The sequence below is a fragment of the Anser cygnoides genome, chromosome 4, assembly GCF_040182565.1.
Source record: "Anser cygnoides isolate HZ-2024a breed goose chromosome 4, Taihu_goose_T2T_genome, whole genome shotgun sequence".
In the NCBI taxonomy this organism is placed as follows: Eukaryota; Metazoa; Chordata; class Aves; order Anseriformes; family Anatidae; genus Anser; species Anser cygnoides.
In genome coordinates, this window is record NC_089876.1 from 32815395 (window position 1) to 32840127 (window position 24733).

At 47.9% G+C, this 24733-nt stretch overlaps 1 protein-coding gene across 16 annotated transcripts in view; it reads left to right on the forward strand.

Moving 5' to 3' along the window:
• The window catches only part of SEC31A (SEC31 homolog A, COPII coat complex component), a 39965-nt gene that overhangs the window by 10762 nt on the left and 4470 nt on the right, over positions 1-24733 (forward strand). For 2 of the 16 annotated variants that reach the window (XM_048074319.2, XM_048074318.2), the window contains exons 12-27: positions 629-865; positions 1394-1468; positions 3675-3725; positions 4521-4598; positions 6956-7031; positions 7727-7905; positions 9428-9554; positions 10546-10691; positions 12455-12628; positions 13189-13362; positions 16010-16102; positions 16747-16873; positions 17433-17789; positions 21098-21145; positions 22501-22559; positions 24466-24732. In XM_048074319.2, coding sequence (XP_047930276.1) covers positions 629-865; positions 1394-1468; positions 3675-3725; positions 4521-4598; positions 6956-7031; positions 7727-7905; positions 9428-9554; positions 10546-10691; positions 12455-12628; positions 13189-13362; positions 16010-16102; positions 16747-16873; positions 17433-17789; positions 21098-21145; positions 22501-22559; positions 24466-24732 — 2268 coding nt within the window. The remainder of the gene's footprint in view (positions 1-628; positions 866-1393; positions 1469-3674; positions 3726-4520; positions 4599-6955; positions 7032-7726; positions 7906-9427; positions 9555-10545; positions 10692-12454; positions 12629-13188; positions 13363-16009; positions 16103-16746; positions 16874-17432; positions 17790-21097; positions 21146-22500; positions 22560-24465; position 24733) is intronic. The other 14 variants (XM_066996616.1, XM_066996617.1, XM_066996619.1 and 11 more) reach the window with 14 other exon arrangements.

Below are 24733 nucleotides of genomic sequence, written 5' to 3' on the forward strand. Positions count from 1 at the left end.
ATTTCCTCTTCCTTTACCCCAGCTTTTATTGCTGAGCATGACACCATATGTTACGGGATATCCCTTTGGGCAGTCTGGGTCAGCTGTGTCCCCTGCCAGCTCCTTCTGCACCCCCAGCCTCCTCGCTGGCAGGGCAGCCTAAGAAACAAAAGACCTCGATGCTGTGTAAGCACTGTCCAGCGACAACTAAAACGTGGATGCATTATCAACGCTGTTTTGGGCACAAAAAAGCCAAAACATAGCATCATATGGGTGGCTATGAAGAGAATGAACTGTATCCCAACAGTAACCAGTACAATGTTGCAGTAACATGAGATAATCTGTTTATGCTGGCCACTGTGCAGACAGATTTCTCAGGAGTTCCTAGACCAGGTCCTCAGCCTGGGGGGGAAAAAAGGCATAGGAATAGTTGTGTTTATAAGCCCACTTGAATGTGCACACGCTTACCAGCAAGCTTCTTCATTGCATAGCATCATGTGCTGGTGGAAGAACACCATGAGCTGATGCCAGGAACGTTTGTCCATTGAATGATAAGCATATATGCATTAAACAAAAGCATGCAGATGTATGTGCGTGTGCATAGTTTGTTTGCATATACTTGTATTTTCACATGTGTCCTCAATTCCAGTTTGGAGGCAAGTTGGTTACATTTGAGAACGCCAAGCCTCAGCAGCAGCCAGGCATCGATCAGCAGCAGCAGCGTCACTACGTCTACGTGAGCCAGGTTGTTACAGAGAAGGAGTTCCTGGTGCGCTCCAACCAGCTGCAGGAGGCTGTGCAGTCCGAAGGCTTCATCAGCTACTGCCAGAAGAAAATTGACATGGCCCAGGCTGACTTTGAGAAGAATGTGTGGGCTTTCTTAAAGGTAACAATGACAGCAGTCCAGGAGTTCCCCATGGACCTGGAAAGCCAGTGCAGAAATGGTTTATTCTGCATGTTACAGTGTCCTAGCAGAGAGGAGATAGGAACAGAAAGTGCAGACTGGGGGAATGGTGCTCGTTAAGCCCTGTTGGTAGGGGTGGCTCAACAGAAGAATGAGGGTCCCAGGGTCAGGGCCCTTGGGACACCATAGGAGAAGTCACGGCTTGCGAAAGGTGTTCTGTGTTTTAGTCATCCCCTCTCACTACATCTTTGTGCCTGCTTTTCACTGGTTGCTGTGAATATTTAGAAGTTCCTGGGTGAAGCAGATTTGCAGACAGTTAACCTCCATTAACCAGATTGAAGCCGTGCTTACCTGCTCAGCTGTCCAGCTCACTGAAACCTTTTTCGTGTTTTTTTGTTTTTTTTCCCTCTCTTAGTATTCACAGTCACTGTTCCAGTCAAGTGAAAAGCCAGCTGGGTGAGGGTGTGGAAATGATGAATTGAAATATACTCTTTGTAACTTTTATTTAAGGTGAATTTTGAAGAAGATTCACGTGCTAAATATCTTGAGCTGTTGGGATACAGGAAGGATGATCTGAGGAATAAGGTAAATGTGCCTGGAAGCTGTGCTTGTGTTAAATGCTTTGCTGCTGATGGCTGTATCTGCCAAGTACAATTGATGTAATCATTTACATGTGGGACTGCAAGAGCCACTGCCGGTAATGCACAAGCTGTTCCATACGTGAAACTTTTTTATACCACGCTATTTTCAGTGTGTTTCTCATCAGACAGTATTTGTCAGCACTGCAGCTTTCGTAATAGCTGTAAGACCAGTGGTGCTGGATTCTCTGTGTAAACAAGGCTGACTTGAATATTTGTGTTATTTGAAGAATTCCTTTGTTCCAGAGGTACTAGAAACCTTGAGTAATTCTGATATTTTTACAGCGCTTGCGGTTTCCTCTGGGTTTTATTAGCTATGTCATCTTGCAATATGGTTGTACAATAAGAATTTCAAAGCACCCGACATACTTCAGAGGCCTGTTTACATCTGAGTGTCCCTTGCTGATGGGAAATTTTCACCCATCCAAAGCTTTGATATTTGTTGTTACAGTTCGTGTGACTTTGTTGATACGTGACATCTTGATTTTGTAGTATCACTGAATCTCATCTGGTTTTAGGCTTTCTGGTTAAAGAACATGCAAGCACTCTTCAGTGTTTCATTAACTACTTTGCTAATCCAGGATAGTCCCTTTTTATGGGGGATGACTTTTGGTTTTAGGAAAAAAGAAAACAAAGATCACATGTGACTGCATTTGGAAAGGCAGACTGGGTTACAGGAAGGAATTTGTACTTCTTAGGGGTGGAGTTTTCGTCCAAGATGGAAGAACATTGTTATCTTAGTGGTACACGGGGATACTTGCTGTGCATTTTGGCTCCTAGCTGCTGGCAGTGCTGTACCCAGGAACTGTCTAATGCTTTATCAGTTCTGATTCAATGGATATTTGAGTGTGTGACTCAGTTCCGTTGTATCAATCTAATGTTTGTTTTGAAAGAGTGGCTCTGTGAACATGGCATCATGTTTATGAATTAAATGGCTTCCAGGCCAAACTCATTATGATTAGCAAAAACATTACATTGTCTGTAACAGTTTGTCCTCAGCGTCTAGATTTTTGTAGTGTGACTCAAAGACAAGCACAAGACAAATCCTGTCTTCTGAAAGCAGCTTGCAGTTAAAATACTCAGGTGCAACTTGGTCCTGCTTCTGCAGATGGAGTGGTGGTGGTACCGTGGGGGCAGACTGGAGTCCACTGCCACTGTTGCTCTTGGGTTGATGGGCACTGCCCATGGGGAAGAGCTGGACGCGACTGAATTGAGTGGCCTGAGATGCTGGACTTAGCCCATCATTTTCCTGAATCACAACTTGCTTTTCATCTTACTGATAGAGTGGGAAAAGCTTAAAAAAATAAAATAAAGCCAGTGACTTCAGCTTCTTGGAATCAGTTAGTAAGAACTGGTGTTGTACTTTAGTATTTTGAAAAGCTGGGATTGTTATATGTGAGTCAAGTCCTGGTTTTCTCCTTTCTGTTGTATACTAATGATTAAAAAACAGAAAATTATCCCTAGCTATTTGAGCTTTTTTGTGTGTGAAAACCAGCCTATGGGGGTAAAATACAACTTGCTAAATTCAAGGCAATAGATGATTATTAGCAGCATTACTAAATCCAGGCTTCTAGATGCCCAACTAATGTGTTTTTTTTTGTGTGTGTTTTAAACTCTGTACATGAAATTGGCATTTTGAGGGCCCCAAAACGAATCTGGAGTCTTGATTTGCCTTTAAAAGCAGTAAAAGCTGGGGATTTAACTCCTCTGTACCTTAGAAAGTTCTACCCCGAGGCCATATGCCTGCTGTGTTTGAAACCACAGCTTCCTGGCCAGTTCCCTGTTCCAGCAAGGTTGTCACCGTTTCGTTTTCCCTAATCAGTGCAGACAGAGGGTTTTTTCTTGTATGCTCCGATAATATTTTTATTACTGTGGTTTCCAGCAGCTCTAGTGAGGTTTGAGGCCCTCGAGTTAACAATTAAACCTTTAAAGGCATAGAGAAGTTGTTGTTTCCACCAGAGCTTGGGGTACACAGGGCTTAGCAGTAAATCCATCACCAGGCTGGGAAAGGAAATGGCTCTAGCTTCATGTTAACTGTTGTGCAAGCAGCAAAGTAGCTACGTTTGCCAGTTGTACAGTTGACGAGTTTGGTGAGAAGTCTGTCCCTAAAATAAACGGGCTCTTACTTAATAAATCTTGGTTGTTCTTTTTAGATTACGTCAGCTCTGAATAAAGGGGGTCATGCAGACAGTGAATTGGGAGAGGTAAGCAAAGACGTATGTGTTCAACTCTTCATGTAGTTTTATAATGCCGTCGTAATGTGCAAAGTAAGAATAACTTTCCTTTCTGCTTGGTAACTGTCCCAGACAGAGTGAGTCAGTCAGAAATAAGTCAGCACAGGACAATTTCCTACATTAAGTAGGATGAAGGTACCTGTGTAGAATAAAGGACTGCTTTTCTCTGCTCAAACCTCCTCCCGTTTTCTAACGATGGGCTGTCAGTCACGGGTTTTGGTGAAAGGTCTCAGAGATGTCCCCGTACTTTCCTTTTGCTGCCCATGTCCCACCCACCATTGCACTTTGCTGTCCATGAGGTAGGACAGAGCCTTGCTGCTTGGCAGCTGGTGTCAAGAACAGCACCTTCCCCGGGCTTAACAAAAAACAAAACAGGACCAAGAGTTGGTTCTGTAACACTGCCCTGCCTGACAGATTCTCATCATGCAGGCACTGCCTGTAGTAACAGCCTGAGTCCACCGTGGGGAGTGTTGTTCTTGTGCCCTATGCATCCTGGATATCATCTGTAGCGGCCTAATGGGGAAAAAAGATTTGCTGCACATTTTCAGGTGTTTAAGATTGAAAGATACTGTGCAGTAGTGAAGAGCAAGGAAATTGAGGCCTCTACCACGTTTGTCGTATTTGCATATGTACTGCCAATGCATTTCACTGCTTTGCAGACTGGCTCTGACTATCGGTTGGAAGGTGGCTGTTCTCTGCAGTGCAGAGTATTTCTTTCTCTTCTGCTGGCTCTTTTTATTTTATGGCATCTTCTCTCTGCTGAAGGCTCCCGCAGAATCTGATGCATCTGTACCGAACGAGAGGGATGAAGGCCAGGCTGCAGAGGAGCTGTTCTTGGGAGAGGTATCTGTTGTCCTCTAGACTAACCCTGTTGGCCTACTGTATATTTACTTCACCACTATTAAGAGCATTTCATCTTGTTGCCTTTTCCTGCTGCTGAGGGTTTCTGGAAATACAAGAAGTTATTGAGAATGAGTACAATGTGGGCTCTTGTTAAGCTCCACGGGTTTTTCTCATCAGTCGCAGGCATCACGCAGACAGGTTTTGGTCACAGTGAAGAATGTGTTCATTACCTAACAGTCCAGTCAGCACCAGACCCAAGGACCATCATCTGCCATAATTTTCACTCTGACGTTCAGCTAACACATACTAAATGATCTGCTGCCACAACTCTCATGCATTCCTCATTTTTTTGTCTTTTATCACTGCTTTCTCCTTTCCCTCTGGTTGATAAGTTACTGAGCAGTCAACTTATTACTGCTCTGCTTCTAGACAGAGCCCTTTGCAGAGATGTAGCTGTGGTATTGGCGGAAAGGGGAAATACTGGTTTCTTCCACTGGGTGCCAGCCCATTTGCACCTGAACAGGGAGTATCGGTCTTCAGTAGTTAGCTCTCTTAACTCTGTTGCAACAGTTCGGCCAGGTTTATTGTGGGCATTTTGTGCTCCACACCAGTGCTTCCTGCAGCTTTTGTTCGCTTCTGCCTGTCTGAACAGCGCTGTTTTCACGTACAGGTCCGTGATTTGAACTAAGGACCCAACCTGTGTTGCATGAGGTTAATAGCACTGAAAATATCAGTCTCCCTCGTAGGGTAGAATTTGAGCTGTTAGCCCAGCAATGTTGATTTGCAGCGTTGCGTGAGCTTCCCAGTGGAGTTGTGCTTGGGGCCTGGATGGTGGTTAAGGGCTCACATGTTGGATCAGCGCAGCTGTCAACTCCACGTAACAGCGTGTTAAGGACACCAAAATCGAGCTGTCTTTAGCTGGCGTGCTTGATTGTTAGTTTGTCAGTCTGTAGCGGTGAACCCATGTATCTGACCGCACGAGGTTTTTACCATACGTGATTTACAAGATACCTCATAACCAATCTCTCCTAAGAGAAACTTCCCAGCCAAACACAACCGTAGCCTGACAGCATGGCTGGTAAATATTTGTGAGGTTGGCCTGGAGCCACGGATGATGCACGAGGGAGTGCTGTCACATACGTGAAGTGAATGGGCCCAGCCACAACATGCTCTCCACTGATATCAACCATGCGTCACGCAACATCCGACAGCAAATTAATTTTGCAGACTGCCTCTCTCATGAGCCAAACATAATGCTTGTTGCAGCTTTGCCTCCCTGCTTCTAATGCTCTGTCAGCTGTGTGCCTGTTGTTCATCCTCTCCAGTATTGTTTCACGAATCAGCATGTAAGCAGGGAGTTCTTACCAGGCCTTTCCTCTTCAACTTCCACTGCATGTGCTGGCACGCTGACTTACGCCAGAGGAGACCATTTTTTGCACAATTTATGGTGGAGAGAGACTTGGTTCTTGGTATTATAAATTGAGGAGAGGTGTTGAAAATCCCTGAATTCCAAAGCTTGCCAATAATGACCTCCATCTTAATTCCTGGGGGAGCCTTACAGAAGCTTCCATCTGCTGAGCAATCTTGTACTGATCCAGCAAAGTACTTAAGCCTGTGTAGAGCACTCTGAACTTCCGTGTTCAAAGTGAAGCACGCGTTCATGTGTTTGTTAAACTGGGGTGTGTGCCTAATGCAGGTGTTTGGAGGATGAGCTGAAACTCTGCATGGAGCAAAATGAAACCTGTGCAGCATTATGGGAGGCTCTTCTTGGTGGGGACTGGAGGTGGAATAGGAGGGAAAGGAGAATATCTGATTTTGTGGTTGTTTTGCTTTGAGAGGTTGTGTGTGTGTGTGTGTGTGTGTGTGTGTGGGCAGGGTGCACCTGTGCAAAGCAGTACCCAGGATCCAGGTGTCTGCTTGGTGGTTTTTGTGGTCGCCAGGCAGGCATACTTACGCATGCGTAAGCCTTCAGTGGTGGTAAATCTGGGGGTTTCGCTGCTTTTTTCCCCTTGGTATCTTTTGTTTAAAAAAAAAATGGTCTGTTCAGAGAGATCAGAGCTTTTGTAATGGTACATTTACATACACTAGAGATCTTTTAATAAGCACACTGTGAGAAGTCTTGACTTAGGAGCTGACTTGGTGCAGGCACTGGGAGAAGTTGATTCCATGTGCTGAAGCACTTTTATAACAAATGACAGGTAATAATGTTCTCTCCTTCAAAACCAATGACCTCTTAGGGGACTGGCAGATGAAGGTCTACCTTAACTTCTAGTGCAAGAGCCATATTGTTTAAAGATGCATGTATGCATTCCAAGTGTGTACATAATCTCAAAAAACTTGCTTTTTCTTTCTCTTAGAGAGTGAAAGACAATAAGCAAGAAACTGAAGATTTGGGATCTGCAAAGAAGACATTTAACATCTCTGTCAGTGGAGGTAAAAAAAAAAAAAAAAAGAAGAGAGAAGGGCGGGGGTAACAATTTCCTTGTATGTGCTGATGTTTATAAATAATAATGTTGCTACTGGTGTTCCAGTGAGAAGGAAACTTCTGCATAGATGATGAAGGATTATCATGACTGGCCTCTGTTACGCCATTCATTGCACAGCAGTCTCGAGACCGCTGCAAATACCGCTTTAGTGCAGGGAAGGAAGTGTAAAGCACTCATGTACCCCATTGCTGTAATGTGGCTACTCTGAGAGGGATTACACTTACCATAAAAGAACGTGCACCTGGTCAGGCATGAAGCGTGTTAACCTCGCTGTTTGTAAAGAAGCTTCCAGGGGATCTTGAGTAACACAGAAGCCATCCAAACCCTGTCTAGGTTTCACTTTGTTTCCAGTAATGTATGCAGGGGAGTTGTTTCAGAGGTCGTTTAGAAAAATGCTGCCTGTGAAGTACCAGCATCTTGCTCTGCAGCAAGGTAAGTGATGCTTGACAGTGTCCCACCTGATCGTCCTGTGACCACAGTGTGACTGGAGATGAACCTGGAGCATCCCTCGAAGTACTTGTGTGGGACAGGCTGCTTTGCAGAGAAAGTTGTGCAGTGTTGTAGAGCTGGACTGAATCACCAGCTGTTGCATTTCTAGGTGACTCTTCTGCCATGGTCTGAAAAGGCACTGCTCTCTTGCAGATGTGGATGGCTTGATTACCCAAGCTTTGCTGACTGGTAACTTTGAGAGCGCAGTAGATCTCTGCTTGCACGATAACCGCATGGCTGATGCCATTATCTTGGCCATCGCAGGCGGACAAGAGTTGCTTTCTAGGACACAGGAAAAGTACTTTGTGAAGATGCAGAGCAAAATCACCAGGGTATGTATTTTCAGCTAAGAAACAACCTGCACCTAGACCCCTGACAACCCCCTTTTCACCTTATAAGTTTTCTTGCTATCTCACAGGTTTGTTTCTGTGGGAAGCTAATATGTATTCCAGTTTTCCACAGTGTCTCAGAGCAAAAGGATTTTTTTAAAATATATTTGATTGATAAGGAGAGAAGAGGCACAGTGCATGGATATCACAGTGTTCTTCACCTTGTTTTCAGTATCTCTGAGATGCACGTACACTAGTAGATTCTCACTGATAAATATCTTAAACAGTGTACTCTTCAGTCTCCTGACATGTTTTCAGGTGCTGTGCAGGATCTGTGCTCAGTGCCAAAAGCTTTAAGTAATGCCTGGGATCAATCTGAACAGATTTTGCTGATGCTTTGTTTCGCTGCGTGCACAGAAGGTAGCTAAGTATATACAAGGTAATCTGAGCACGCTGCTGCTGTGTGCAGGAGACAGCATGTTAGGGCCAACCAGTTATTGATTCTTGTCAGATTTCTGCCATGCTAGGGACTGCTGACGCTGCTCTTCTAAATCTTCCTTTGTGAGTACTGACGTGACTAGCAAACGAAAGATGAGACGGGAAAAGTGGCCTTAGAAGAGCACAGGACAGTTCGTGTCTAGCAAGGATGGCTGCTTTTACAGGAGGGGAGAAAGTTCCTGTTACTCTTCAGCAGTCCACTGGCAAAGAAAGGTGTTTGATGCAGTAGCAGGAGGCAGCCTATAAACCGGGCAGCTGCTGAAGTAGTTTCCTGGAGCAGGACTGACTGCCACACAGCACGGTCATTTGGGCAGTTAGAGCACCCAGCCTCACAAGCTGCAGCCAGCCCCTAGGTGGAATTTTGTTGGTCACCATCTGTGAGCCAGTTTGAGATGGGGAAAGTTTGCATTTCTAGTATGACAAGAGGAGAATCTCGAGTATTAACACTCGGCAGGGTTTCTTCCCCCCAGCTTCTTTGCTGCATTTGGTCTAAACAAAAGAGAACTTGATACCGGGTGGGAAATGTGTGCTTTATTGAGTTCATCCTTTAGAGAAAGGTGTTTTTATGGAGAGCTGACCAGTTATCTCTGCCTGTGCTAACAAGTATGCGATAACCTTGTTGTTACGACCTTGTAGTTGTTGTTCAGGTGGTGGTGTTTCTTTTCTGGCCCAAACTGCGCCCTTAGTGCTTGTTCAGCTGTTTCTGAGCTTGAACTCTTGGCATGACAAGGGCATTGTTCACTAGACTCAAGCACAGCTGCCAAGCCTGTCTTTTGTCTGAAGCAGAGTAACTGGAGGCGGAGTCTGAGACAGAAGAAACTGGAATTTCACTTTCAGGGGTTGTGGACAGACAGCCTGTGTGCGTGAGTGAAGGGTCAGGTTACCACAGCCAGCTCAGATGCAGTGGGAATAAGTCAATCAGTAGATAGAAATTACACTGTACTGGGAAAAAAAGAAAAAAAAATAAGAAAATAAAAAAGGAAATCCTACCAAGATCTTAACTGTGGTCTCTCTCCGTTGGCCCCAGCTCATCACTGCAGTCGTAACAAAGAACTGGAAGGAGATCGTGCAGTCTTGTGACCTGCAGAATTGGAGAGAGGCTTTGGCTGCTGTGCTCACTTATGCCAGGCCGGATGAATTTGCAGCCCTTTGTGGTAAGGATGCTTTACAGACGAATGATATTTATCCCACTTACTGCAAAAACTACACTTCGCCGTTGTTTTTTCCCTTCAGGTAAATTATTGTAATGCCTCACTAGCTTCTTTGATGGGTCATGCAGTTCTTCAGTACCATTGCAGAGGAGGAGAGGAACCTCTGGGGTACTGTATTTCTTGTATGTTCCCTGTTTTTCTGGGCCCCAAACTCTGAGCAGCTGTGTTTGTGCACCGCCTTCTGTGCACAGCCACTGGTCTCCATTTCAAAATGGGTTCTGACAAAGTTGATGTGACAGGTGTCCCAGCCAAGGGATCAGTCTCCTGGAGTGTTTCTCCATGGGGCACAGGCGGAAATGTTTTAGAAAAGCTCTTCGCTCTTTACTGACAGTGTTTTGACTTGGGGGAAGATGCGCTCTTTCCCAGGCACTGAGCGGTTAGCATGCCTGCCTTCTCGTGTGCTGTGTGGCAGGCAGTTGGCCAGGTTTGCGCAATCCATAAGGAAGTTTTATTGCCAATAGTTACATGTCCGATGCTTGTGTGCCTCTCAGATGTCAGCCACGGTGTCTGTCGAGCTGTACAGACGTGTTTTAGCACACACAAGCCCTGAGCATTTTGACAGCTTTGCTCGCAGTTCCTTGGCAGTCATGTGCTCACTGTTCTGGGTGAGGATCCACAAAAAGCAGGTGATAGAGAGGGTGATGATGCCCCAGCCTCTTGTCCTCTGTCATGTCAGCTGGTGGACTGCCCTCTCTGATGTGTCTCAGGTTTGCAGGCACTTAGCAAGTCCTTGCTGCCACGACATGGGCTTCCTCTGAGGTGACCTGTGCTGGACACTGGAGTATGTCCTCACAGATGGAGCCCAGAGGCAATATTTCTTCTCGTGGTGCTAAGGAGATGCACAACAGGTGTTGAAAGATTCCTGTGTGCCAGTAGCAATGGGGAGATCTGCGAGGTGGTTAACAAGCATCATCTTTGCTCCTGTTTTCCTTAGATCTCCTGGGTAACAGGCTGGAGAGCGAGGGGGACAGCCTTCTGCAGACGCAGGCCTGTCTCTGTTACATCTGTGCCGGCAATGTGGAAAAGCTTGTTGCCTGCTGGACCAAAGCTCAGGATGGAAACAGCCCCTTGTCTCTTCAGGTTGGTATTGCTGTGAAGAAAGAGGTTGGAAGTAACAGGTGGAGATCCTATGGTACTTAAATCAAATGGCCTGTGTAGAGTTTTGATGAAACTTATCTTACCTACCAAGATGCAAACTTTTGCTTCTGGAATGGGTGGTTTTAGTAGAAACAACAAGTATATATGGTATCAGAAATTACTTGGTGAAACACATTGGCCTTGGGGTCTTCTTCTGTTCTTTGTGGGGTCGGGCTAACACGCTCTCTATATAAGAGGCCCATGGGAAGTCTGAGGGCCTAGAGTGCGTTTGTAAAGAAGTGACTTGGAATGGTCACATCTTCTGCAATAGGTGTATACTTGTACGTTTTTGCTTCTGGAATAGATGGCTTAAATATTAAGGGGGAGAAATCTAATAAATGTGATTTAAACGTAGAGAAAAACTGTAGGAGGGTTCTCATGAACGTTGTCTCTAGGGGTTTGCATATACAAGGTTTGGTTTCCAGCAGTGAAATACATCACATATAGCAAATATCTTGGGGGAATAGGAGGATTGATGACAGTGAAATGAAGCAATTATTGAGTAATTTATTTTATAGTGTAATCTTAGTTTCTTCCATCTGTTCACAGCCTTTGAAGGACAAGTTTTAGAAAGTACTCAAAGTAATTCTACCTGATCATGCTGTAATTCTCTATCTTTAGAAAATTAAAGGGACTGGAGTAATTTGGATATTACTTTATTTTTTTCTCTCCACTTGCAAACTGAAAAGTTCTTACCCATCTCTTGGATGTGGTGGCTTTGTTAGACTTGACTTCAATGTGAATTTACATTTTGATTCCGTTGTTTTGCTCTCTCAGTAATATTGAAAAATAACAGTCATAATTGGTGTGCTTGTTAACTATGGTAAGAAACAGCTGAAAGTCCTACAAGCTGGTGGGTTTTGTGATAATTTTTTTACTTGCCTTTTTTGAAGTACTGATTTGTTAGGACAAACGCAAGTCTGTTACTGAATAGTCAGTCAACACTCCTTATTAGCGAAGTATTGTTGAAATCCTTTGTGGTGCACTCTTTTAAATCCATCATTAGATTTGAATGATGGCAAATGAGTATTTGCAGTACCTTGCAATATAATGTAGTTAGAGGAAGAAAATAGGAGAAGATGAGAAAACTACCAGGAACATGTTTCTGTAACTTAGCACTAGGTAGAAACCCAGCCCAGAGCACCTCCGGTAGTTGGGGATGTACAAGGAAGGCAAGACAGGGAGCATTTCTGGTGAATACTGGGAAAACCATCCTCACAGTAACAGCCAGAAAGCCATAGACAAGTCTCCCAGTGCAAGTGTTAGATGCTTTTGATTCAGGTGGTTAAGAACTGACTTAGTCAAATGCTGCAAACAGATAAAAAGCGCCCCAGCTTGAATAGCCCTACTCTGACAGTGGTGATGGGTGTGAAGCTTTCCATCCAGGCTCACTGCTCTCACCAGAAGTTTTTACAAAAGAATATTCTTCTGGTGCACGTGCTCAATGCTGCTAGGGCCCTGAGATCCTGTTTAATAACCTTATTCTTTTGGCATTGAGATGTAGCTGACACAGCTTTGCCATTTGAAGGCACTTGGTGCACAGTTGCTGTTTGCTGTTGTTGTCCCACGTTGCGCACAGGGGTGTCCATCCAGCAAACCTGCACTTGGCCCGGACTTCTCATCGGGTGAGAAGGATCCTGTAGGGCTGCTGAGGAATGGGTTGGCTCTTGTTCTCATTTCTTGTTTCCTTTGTCCTGACCTCCTAGGATTTAATAGAGAAAGTCGTGATCCTGCGCAAGGCTGTGCAGCTCACCCAGGCTGTGGACCCAAATGCTGTGGGGGCTCTTCTGGCTGAGAAGATGAGCCAGTACGCCAACCTCCTGGCTGCCCAGGGCAGCATTGCTGCAGCTCTGACCTTCCTGCCCGCCAGCACCAACCAGGTATGTGGCCTCTGGGCTTCTTGCTCCCCCCTCACTGTTAACAGGCACACTTTGAGCAAGCAAAGATCTCTGTGTAGTGCAGTGTTCACCTGCAAAACTGCCTTTCGAAAAACTCCTCAGTGTGGTGGTCAGGCTGTTGACCTTGCTGAGCTGGCAGCATGGCCTTGTTCTTCTCCATCTTTGTTTCTTAGCCTCATCCTTGCAGCCACTGTCTGCCAACAAGGCTGTCATCGCTGGTACAAACCGGGTACATGTGTACCTCGGTACTTGCTTCTTTGCTTTCTTTCATTTTCCCCTCTTCCATCAGCCGGTATTAATAGGCAGGCTGGCTTGGGAGCGATGCAGCCTGAGGTGGGAAGCAGGTGCAGGCTTCCCAATGGCAGTAAGGCTGGCCCAGTAGCAGCTGCCTTTCTCCTGCAGGAAAGATGGATTCCAGTCCAGTAAAGCAGAGCAGGCTTCTTGGAGGCAGCTCGTTGGTGTGTGGCTGGTCAGCTGCTCGGTGGGATGCACTGGGTGGTGGGCAGTGCAGTTAACCTTCTTTCCTTGTCCTCTGTCCGCAGCCAAACATCGTGCTGTTACGGGACAGGCTTTGCAGAGCCCAAGGGGAGCTGCCGGTGAGACAGGAGGCCGTCAAGGCACCGTACGACAGACAGCCCATGCCCAAAGGACGAGCTGGCCCTGTGGCAGGGCAGATGCAAGGGCCTCAGGCCCCAGTACAGCAGTATTACCAACAGGTAATTGGTTTTTGGCAGTTGCTGCAAGACATCGTGCTTGGGTTCTGGAGCATGATGCAGAGGGCACTTTGTTTTCCGTTCTCTTGGGCCATGCTGGGGCTCTAAGATGCACCTTCCAAGCAACCTGGGGGAGAAATGATAGGTGCCGCTCTTCAATCAGTGCGGATACCTTATTTATTCATCTGGAAATGTCCCTCACACCTTGTCAAGTAGCCTGGGTTTGAAGATGAGTTTGAAAAGCCCTCCTGACCATGCTTAAGGGGAGTGTAGGTAGCATGGGCAGCAGTTGGGATGGTAGCAGGCCTGGGCTGAGCGTCAGCTGTGCCAGAAGACAGACCAGGTGAGTGTGGGACTGTGGGGGCTGGGAGCTGTGCCGGGATGAAGAGGAGGACTGGGGAGGCAGGTGCCCTGGTTTTACCTGCAGGCTGAGGATGGCGCTCATCAGGCTAGGAGGCGGGATGCCAGCCACAGCTTTTTGCAGAGCAGAGTTGCACTCATGGTGTGGCTCTTGGCCATGTGCAGAGGAGGCGGGTGCAGGCGCAGGCGTGTCGCTGCACGTGGAGCACAGAAAAATGCGGGCACGATGGGAGAACGGCTGGGACGAGGTGGGGAGGTGGGCTTTGTTCTCTCCTTCTTAATGACTGGGGGTGCCTTCGCCTTCTCTTGAGGGCGTTAACAAGGCAGCCTTCTGAAGGGACAAAGCCTTCATCCCGTTTGTACAGCGTTACCTTGCTAACACAATTGTATCTGATGTTAAATGCATTGCTGCTAATAATGAACTCGGCTATTCTGCGCTGCCTGTCTGACCTCCCTTCCTGTAAGCAATGAGCTGCAATGAGAAGCGATGCTGCGGTTCCATTTTGGCTGTGGAAAACAGCACCTTGCCTCTAGATGGCATGAGCTTAGCAATGCTTTTCACAACACAGTCCTCCTTTTCACAACACAGTCCTCCACAGTCCCTATTTCTCCTCCTGTCTCCCAAATGCCTCAAGCTATTATTTAAGAAAGCTGAGCACATGATTAAAAGCCTGCAAGTATCACAGGCCCTGGAGCACACTGAGGGATTTGCCCTCTGTGCTCTTGGCTTTGTGCTCAGCAGGAGCTACAGGAAGGGCTTGCAGCAGACAGGGACAGGTCCAAGAGGTGCCCAGTGATGTGTTGGTGAACCAGAATGGAAACAAATTACATACTTAAGCCTTATTATCTCTTGGTTGATTTTTTTTCCCCCCTTTTAAGCAAGTGGGTATTCTTGACTTGCAGAAAACAGACTCCACAATCAATAAGATTGTAAAGTAGGTATGTTTATGCAGCACTGGGCAGCACGGGGGGTAGTCCCACCAAAGTCGTGCGCACCTGACGCAGCAATTTGCCATGGTTATATGCAGCAAAGAGTTACGTATGCATGAAGTTTCACGACGAGCCTGTACATATTCATAATCTGTCCCTGCTTCATATTAAAATTAGTTCCAAGGAGTCATTTCCATAAACTCCTCCCATCTGCGCTTGCGCAGTGTATCCTGGTGGTGGTCGTCGGGGGTCTTGGCGATGAAGATTGACTCGTCACCGCTGGTTGACCTCTTGTCTTTGCACAGACTCCTTGGCTCTTGTCCATCCACAGGACCAGTTTCTACCAGTTTCTTAAGACAGGCTCACTCTCTTATTAGGAGACTGACCTTGGTAAGGGGCCCAAGGCTTCTTGCTTTAATTAATTTGCACAAAGCACCGTAGTTAGCAAAGACACTAAGTAGCATCCTAGTTTAATGCCATCAGCGCTCTGTCTCTACTTGATAAGAGTCTCCTAACTCCCTCTGTCATACTGGCTTGTTCCAGCTTGAGGCGGCATTTCTGTAATTGTTGTCCCTAATAGGAACATATCGTTAAACTTCCATTTCCTTTTGGCAGAGGATTTCACACCGATTTTCATTTTTTTCAAATAAAAATGCACAAATGGTGGAGGGTGGACAAATGTTTTAGCTAACTCCACGGTTAAAAGCCTTATGCAGACGTTCACAGCAGCTGTTGTACAGCTGATGGCAGCGTTGGCCTTGGCACTGCGCAGGGTTAGAGAAAGACACACCGAAGTTGTTTGAGCTTTCCTTCTGCCTGCGCTCACGGAGAAGCAGTTAGCATTAAGATGTTTGTGTCTGTGCAAGAGCTTAGTTTCACATTTTAACTTCTTTAATGCATCAGAAGCTCATTTTAAATGCTTTGTGTGAAGCAGTACGTTTGAATGTAACAAAGGATTTGTGATTTCCAGCTGTGGTTAGCGATGCTCAGTGCCATGCAGTAGCCTGATGGGAGCTTCTGCGATAGGAGTACGTGATAAAAGGGCTTAGCAGTAGTCATGTTGTGGGCAAACCCAGCTTCGCTGGCACATGTAACACTGCACTTGCTCCACAGCCTTTTGTAGCTTCCTCTTCACTGTGCTTCATCTTCACTCTGTGATTCACTTCGGCTCCAGTGCACGGTGATTTCAGCAGTCTTGAATGCATTTTTTCTCCTTCCTGTGTGATTTTTTTTTGGCTTTGTTGGAAGTGCCAGCATGCAAACCTTTCTCTGTTCACTTCTTTGCATCTCGGTTTGTGAAACCCTTTAGACTTTCTTAATGTTTTGTTTTCCATGATTGGTGTTTCTTTGTTCAATTCAGGTTAGAATTGCCCCTACTGTCACTACCTGGAGTAACAAAACTCCCACTGCCCTTCCCAGCCATCCTCCTGCAGGATGTCCCTCTGACACACAGGTATAACCTTCATTACTCCTCTCTGAGCCCCTGCTCCACCCCGTAAGTCCCCCGGTGCAGGCTGCGTGCTTGACGCAGTCTGGCGCGGATAGGCGGAAGGAGCAGCAGCTTTCACTGTACGCAGGTTTTGCTCCTCTGCATCCTCTGTTGTACATTTTTATTTAAAAAAAAAAATTCATTTTTTCACCTTCACCCAGATGAGTGGCTCTGGCAGGCCTCACATGGTAGCTCAGGGTGATCTGAGTCCAGTCCTTGCCCCACACTGGGATATTTCAAGTGTGAAAATACGTTTTTTTCTCCCTCCTCTGTCCTGTGACGCGTCAGAGTTAACGTGAAAGTCATTCAGTTGAAAGCCGTGGATGGCAGGGCTCTCTCAGGCTCGCTGAGCGGCAGGCAGTGCTGGCGAGGAGCTCTGCCTCGAGCAGGAAGCTGCGTGCTCCTCTGCTGCTGCTGAAGTCGCGCTGCACGTGCCGGCTGTGCTTTGTGTCACGCAAGTGTTTGCCCCTGTGCCGGTGGCTTTTCAGGGAAGGTGGCTTCAGGCCTCTTTACTGTGAACTGATGATTTCGTTACGGTTCTGCTTCGGCGCTGCTGACCATCACTGACTAAATCCTACTTCCCCCCATGCTTTTTCCTCGTCTCACAGGGAGACAACCCACCTCCTCCAGGATTCATCATGCCGGGAGCCGTTAACCCCAGCGCGCCGCAGCCAGCCGCGTCCTCAGCGTACAGCATGTACTCGCAATCAGGGGCCCGGCCCGCGTACCCGCAGAGTGAGTAGCTGCAGCTCCCCTCTCCCTCCCGCCCAGCTGGACTGGCCAGGTGATAATGGGGGACGTTACTGGGGGCAGCCAGCCCCCTCCTTGGCGTTGGGAGGGTTTAGACCAAGCCAGTCTGATGCTTTTTGGCCAGAATCTCCTGAGGTGACCTCAAGAGATGGGTGGAGAAGAGACAGTGAAGTTGAAGAGCTGCGGGGCCCCCGGTGAAAGGCTGTGAGCTTGCATTGGCTCCCCGAGGATGTGGTTCACTTCCTGGGCATAGGCTTGCCGTTGATGCAAACCCTTCCAAGAGGCACCGTGGGGACTGCAGCAGTCCAGAACCCTGCTGAGCGGCGTGGTGGCTCAGGGGAGGAGGAGAAGGGGGCTCCCTGCAGCCGAGGCCATCCTCCCCCTTGGCTCCCAGTGTGAGGCTGAGGTTGGGAGCGGTTCTCAGCTGGCTGGCAGTGCTGAGAGCGCCAGGCTTTGGTCTGAGGGGGGAAGGGGCAGGAAGCAGAGAAAACGTGCCCCTTTGTCCTGAATTACTGACCGAATCTCTTCTTTTCTCCGTTTGTAGCGTATCAGGCCACACAGCAGTACTCTTTCGGAACGGGGGGACCAGCTCTCTATCAGCCTCAGCAGCCTCTCTCTGCCCCTGCTTCAGCCTCTTACCCGAACCCTGCCACTAACACCACCCCTCCCTACCTGCCCTCTGCCCCTGCCCACCCTGCACCTGCCCCGCTGTACCCGGGGCAGCCTCAGCCCTCCCCCACTGGCCCCAACCCTGTCTCATCCTTCCCCCTCCCTCCTTCTGGTGCATCCTTTCAGCATGGCAGGCCAGGACTTCCAGCAACTTCTGTGGCTTATGCATTGCCTACTGGACCAACAGGTACTCTGCCTGCAGCCAGTGACCTTCCTGCATCCCAGAGAACAGGTCTGCGCTTGGACGGGGGGCAGGCGGGGAGGGGGCGGGTTTATTAGCTCGGTAACTCCCATACCTGTGTGCACACTGCCTTGTGAATGCTCTGTACCAAGTTGGCTTGTGCCAGTTGAAAGCATTTCTAAACCACGTGTCATTGTCTCTGTGCATCTGGTGACGCTACGGTCGTGTCGCTGCAGCCAGGGCTTCCTGATCGGGTTGGGTCTGCCTTGTGCCAGCGAGACCTCCCTGCATGCGCACAGCTTGCGTCTGGCCCAGGACGTGGTGCTCCAGCATCGCCTCCTTAGGAGGCTGTCGTATCCAGCAGATGGGTGGTGGCGCAGCATTAACCTCCTGAGGCTGGCACCAAAACCTGCCACCTGCTGAGCGAAAGAGAAAAATGAGCGAGTTCTCGTAATTGCTGCAGAGCAAGTCCTAGTTATTCTCGCAGAACGCTTCTGCAAATGGAATTGGTCAGCTTGTCCCTGTTTTGTGAGCAGCCGGTCAAGCCCAGGACTGGCAGCGTGTTTAATTCAAATGGCATTTCCTGTGGCATCAGCTCACTTTTTTTTTTTCCCCTAGCCACGTAGCACAATGGGGTTTACTGTAGCCGTCAATACCTTAAAAGATAATCGGAAGTGATTTAGAAATGCTTTTACATGGCCTCTTTCCCAAATGTTAATCAGAAGCAGCTGTGCGTGGCTGGCCCTAAGAGCATGTTTGAGCACACACCAAGGTGAGGAGCGATGTCTCCTGGCGGCCCTCAGGACTGCCGGAATGTATTCGTGCTTGCTGTGGGACACTGACCTTGCTGAGTTTAACAAATCTGTCTCTTGGCTGGCAGCCCTGTTAAAACAGCAGCTTGGTGTACGTCGGGCCTTGCAGGAAACGTGCTTCACGTCCAGGGGTCCAGCTGGAGAGTCAAGGACCAGACTTAGGAGCAGAGGGGATGTTAGGCAGGGTCTGAGGGATGTTTCAGGGGCGCTGACTGGCTGGCCCTGAGGACCCCACTGTGACTCCCTGTCATTGGGGTGATACAGTGCAGAAGAGGCATCTTGCCTTGGCGTTGGCAGCAGACCTGTGAGTAGGTGCTGCTGGAGGCTGGCAGCACACCGTGAGCACACTGCCTTTGCGCACAGGCACGTGTTTTTGGCAGAAATGTGCTCCAGTAAGAAACACAAAGGAGCGCAGTGGGGCAGCCTTCGGGGCTGTGAGGCGGGGAAGAGGTGTTTTCCCTCCATCCTGCAGCCACGCTTGGTGTCCTCTGTTACCCTTCCAGATACCCTACTGGGACCTCCCTCGTCCCTTCATTATGGGACGAATCAGACGTGAATCTCTAAGCCAGAGGGATTAATGAAAATGTAGAGGAAGAGTTGTTGGAAAGGGTCCTGGGCCTAGGGGTTGGAGCAGCACACGATAATGCAGACAGCGTTGCTCCTGCACCTCCAAATAGATGCAGGGAGCAAGAAAACTGTTTGTTCTTACCCGTTTTACTACTGTGCTTGCGTCACTGGCAGGCACGTTGGAGGTGGTCGCTCACGAGGTTTGTGGCGTTAACGGCGCGGTGCTGTGATCCGTGGTGCGCGCTCAGCAGGGGAGGCTCTCGGCTTCCCCAGCAGTAGAAACAACGGACAGCGAGGATGACAGCGGCCTATTTGTAACACCCTTGTGCAATTCACATCGGCTGCGGTCTCACACATCTGTCCTCGGCCACTGTAATAGAAGGGAAGTTGAAGTAGTCATGATCAGCGTTGCCTTGCCATGTTTCCTTCCAAACTGAAGAGCTGACTGTGCTGTGCTTTTTGTACATTGTTCGGAGAAACCGCCAGCGCTGTTTGCATTTCTCCCCATAGCCGTGGGGAGAAGGCAGCTGGCACGAGGCGCCAGGCCCTCAGGAACCCAGCTGGAGTGTGATTTCCAGGGCTGTGTGGCAGGGGTGGGCTTCAGGGCACTGCGACGTGTGCCGGGACCGGGCTACTGGCACGCAGCCGCTGCCTGCAGCTAGAGAGCTGCCGAGAAGGTAGAGGTACCCAACAAGCACGCTCTGTCTGCTTCTCATTTATACATTACTCCTTTCAAAAAACACATAAATAGAAGGGGGAAAAAAAAAAAAAACTTGCTGCGTAAATGCTGCAATTAGTGTGTCTAGGCTTTATATGGTTCGCCAGCAACACATCTTCCAGAAAAGCAACACTGCTCAGGGCAAGGTGCCTTGGTATAAGATCCCCCAGAACTGCAGCAATAAATCTTAGCTGTAACTCTGTCTGTTGTGATGCAAAGCATGTAGCTGCGCTGGTCATGGCTTTGGAGTGCTGTGCTTCTGGGTTTTGTGGTGGTCTGGTCCAGGAACATCAGGTTTCACTTTGCAAATGCGATTCATTAAGGGTGGCTGGGAAAATGATCTGAAATTTGGAGTCTTGAATAGCACCCAGCCTGTGAACTCGTTTGGGTTTAGAGATGCACTTAAAAATAAATAGTTCTATTAAGATCTCAGATTTTTTGCAAGTGTATACAAACTTAGGATGTCAGGCCATACTTAGAGCTCCATTCAGCAACTAAGCCTATCTTTATTTTCATTTTCAGCATCTCTTTGAACCCGCTTTGAAGGGAGTTGTAGTTTTCAGAGTCTTGAATCTTGTTCATATTGTGAGCTAAGGGACATGTTTGCAGCAGAGCTACAAGCACATCAGACCAACATCAGGGACAAGAATTGTTAAATCCTGGTGTTTCTCTTCTCTTGGAAATGGTGAACAGTGTGTTGGCTCTGTGGTGCCATCTGGGTTTGTTGCTTGGCCAGCAGGCAGAGCATCTTTTCGCACAGGTGTAAGGCTCCTGCATCTCCAAGGTACAGACGAGAGCCTTGACTCAGGAAAGTAGGTGACATCCACCTTGAAGTCAAACCCTCAAAACATCTCCTGAAAAACTTTCTGCAATGGTAAAGTGATGGTGAGAAGATGGTTGCTAAGAGTAATGGTCTGTCAGTTGTGCTGGCCTGCAGGAATAGAAGATGAGAACACAGGAAGAGATAAAGAAGTGGGCCAGGACTCCGCAACTTCTCTTAGAAGTGACTAGAAACACTGTTTTACTGCATGGCGAGAGGAAGGGATTTGTTTTCGGGGTAGACAGACAAAAGCAATTTCACAGGGTGGGTTGGTCAAATGACTCCTGTCTTTCAATTGACATTTTAATTAAGTTAGGCGTTTTTCTCCTGACTTCTCATGCTTATTGAAACTAAATCGCTCATTTAAAATTACAGGCAGATTGTCTTACTAGTTTTGAAGAAAAACTTTTTTTTTTTGGTTCTCTTTGCGTTTTATCTGCAGAAAACCTACCAGCTCAAGACCAGGCCTCTCCCCTGGCAGGTGAACTAGGTACCTCTTACGCTGAAAATGATTACAGCTACTACGTGAAATTAATTGAACAAACATCAATAATGCATACGTTTCTCGGAGAACATAAAGTGCAATGCTGTTTGCCAATTACAATTTAATCAAGTCAAACTTTAATTCCTTAATTAAAACCAATAACAACATATCCGGAGTTTTTAACCACAGAATCAAATGCTGTTTTGCCTTTTTTTTTTTTAAAGCAAATTATTCCAGGAAATTAATATCAGACTGGGAGGTTTTCTTAATGTGCTAGCACTATCAGCACTGCAGAAGTTAGACTTCCTGTATCAGAAATACTCTGGGAAGGGATTTTGGCGATAGGGAGGAGCAGAGCCCCAGGGACGCTGGTACTGCCTTTGGTTCACAAGAAACCAGATGTGAAAGGGGGTTTAATTTGTTTTTCATTTACCCCACCAACGTGCTCTGGATGTGAAACTTGTTCAACAAAAGCACAGGAGAAAACGAAATTTCAGATCGCTTAAACGAATTCTGCAGTGGTGTTATGTTCTGCTGTCTGAGGTGAATTGATCATTTGCTAAGTGAAAAACGCTGTGGTGAAAAAGTCCATTGGGCAAGGGGTTGGTTTGGGCTTTTTGTGGCTTTGTGCAATAAATCCTGATGGCTTGTCGAGCCCACGGTAAAGCTGACAGAAAATGCTGTGGTCCCGATGGCACGTGCTCTGCGCTGAGACGGGACCCATGTCTAACGCGCTAATGCTGAGCGTGCTGTGCTTGAGGAGCAAAAGGTTTGGCACAGAACACAGCCCCGGCCTGGGAGTGAATCTGCTCAGACGTCCTCTGTTGTTCTTCAGCTCAGAACAAATTGGCCGTGTTGGACCAGGCTAGATTTGGTCACCTTGATCCAGCAGCTCTGCTCTGCTTGCAGGGCGCAAAGCACCCATACACCTGCTATCGCTGGCGGGGGAAACCTGGCTTTATGGCTCCGTATGTCTCCGTGGTGGCTGGGTGATCTGGGCTGGAAATGTTTAAGGCTCCCCTTGCCTCTTATGCCTGTAATTACCGTGTTGTGTTGCTGGGGAACATGTATGAAAAAAGTACCGATGACTAATGTCATATGGGTAGGAGAAACCTTCGCAGGTAACCGTCACGTTGTCTTAACACAGGCGGTCTGTGTGGCAGAGCTGTGTTTTGGGCCACGGTAGGCAAGTGCCTGCCTTTTCACAGGGTCCATCTGTTTAAAGCAGTTATCTGGCAAGAGACGTGCTATTTAAAAAAGAGGCTCTGCTGGTAGAGCTGCGGCAGGGAGCCAGCCTGGCTGGGCTCGGAGGCAGCACCGTCTCTGAGGTACTCACGGTCTCTGTTTTCTTTCTGTCCCAGGGCCTCAGAACGGCTGGAATGACCCTCCTGCCCTGAACAGGGCTGCGAAGAAGAAAAAGGTATTCAGTCTGGGAAGTCCTGCCTCGAAACAATTGAGTGCTGACCATTTCAAAAGCAGTAATTTAACCTGCTCTTGGGAAGCTTGTTGGCAGGAGAAGGAAAAAGAAGGGTTAGCTGCAAACTAAGGCCACGCCTTGTGAACAGAACATGGCCTTCATGCGTTTGCACTATGTGGTATCTCTCTCAAAATGGTTAGGCCTCTAGGGATGGTGATTTTGTGCTAGAGTTGTTGTTGATAACAGCATTGATTCTGGTTTGAATGAAGAGAATACCTTGAACTATGTTCATTGCAGTAAAGCAGATGAGTTTTTCCAGGGATGATACTTAAGCGAAATGATGAGGCCGTGCAAATTGTTATAGATTACTGACGATGCTGGAGCTGAAAGAAATTTATCCTGATTAAGGGGTGGACCCTGAGAGATCTGCTAAAAGTAAGATAATTTTTGTGGTACAGACAATGTAGTTCTGTAAAAAAACAATTTAGATCGTAGCAGGACAAAATAACTGGGGATGGTTGGCATAGAGCAGAGTGAGCCTTTTCATCCCCTGGTGCTGCTTTCATCTTGCCTATCTCCCCAGCAGTCAGCATCACTTGCAGGTGCTGGTGGGAAGCAAGACAGTCTGGAGTATGTGAAGTGTTCGTCACAAGGAAAAAAAGCTGGAGCAGTCAAGATAAGGTCTGTGCCAAGGCGAGGGCAGAAGTCTCCTTTGAGCCTGGGGTTTTGGTCTCTGCAGCTGATTTTGAAGCTATTGGAGGACAGACCAGGGGTGTTTTGAGTGCTTCTGGCTGCCCCCAGTGCTGGGACATGTCCTACAGGCAGCGTGCTGCTTTTCAGGCCTTCAGGTTCTTGGGTAGGAGGGGAAGAGTTGTCATGAGAACAACTGCCAGACCTGAGGGCTTGAGAAAAATCCTTCTGTGAACAGGGCCTTTGCTGCTGCTGTGTGCGCATCAAGGCCACAATTTCTGCCACAGCCGGGGCTTGGGGGTCGGCTCCCCTCCAGAGGAGGAGCCATGTTTAGTCCCATTGCCCAGGTGAGTGTTGAGCAACCCTGTCTGAAATGTTCGTACACTTGTTATGCTCATGTCCACTGCGTGAGGTAGAGATGGACTATTACAAAATGACACTACATAGGCTATCGTAAAAAAGCGGGACTGTCTCACATTTCATCCAACAGACTAATTTGCAACTGTTTTCTCCATAACTAAGGATTTACTATTTTGCTCTACCATTGTGATTCACTATAAGTGGTGGTGATGCAGTAATGGGAATATGTTTCTTGCTGTCGCAAACCACTAGATTAGTTCTGGCATCATTCCTTCAGGGTCGCGTTCAGTGTTCTGTAATGGTTCATTTTCTCTGTGCACACCCAAAGAAACATGCTTATAGGCATGGGAGCTCTCCTTTTCGTTTGGATTCCCAGGAGATTTGTAGCAGAGACTAGCAGCTCATTTTCTTGTCTCTTCTCTCTACCAAATGTTTCCAAAATATCCACAAGTAAAGACTGGCTGATGCTCAGGGACAAATCTGAACTGCGCTCATAATCTGTCTCAGTGAAAACCTGTTTGCCAGAAGCTTGAAAGCCTTTCAGAAGCTTTCTCGGTGCGTGTTGCTAGCTGTGACCTACGTACTGCATGGGCAGAAAAGTAGTCTGGAAAGCAAGACACAAAAATCTAAATATAATGACCAATGGTAAGAACGGATATAGGTGTAGGTGGTTCTTTGCATGCAGCTGCCACCAGGGGAAGGGGATTCTGTATCGCCATCGATGTGGGGTATCACCCTGTACCGCAGGGGCTCAGCACCCCACCTGGCCGAGCTCCCAGGTGCTGGCGTGGGGAAGTCAGTGGGAGCTGGATGCTGTGCTCTGCCATGAGCAGTGTTGATGCTGTTCCTTCTTCCCCAGGTCCCTGATAACTTCATGCCCCCTGTCCCCATCACGTCGCCCATCATGACCCCGCTGGCAGACCCGCAGTCTCAGATGCAGCAGGCTCCGGCACCGCCCGCGGGCGCTCCCAGCTTCCAGGCTCCGCAGCTCCCCGCGGGGCAGCCGGCGCTGCAGGGCCCCTACCCGCCTGCCCCCCAGCCCCTGGGGCCGTGCATCGTTCCTCCCGCTGTCTCCAAACCCAGCACCGAGGGGGCTCCGGGGGCCCCAATTGGCAACGCCATCCAGG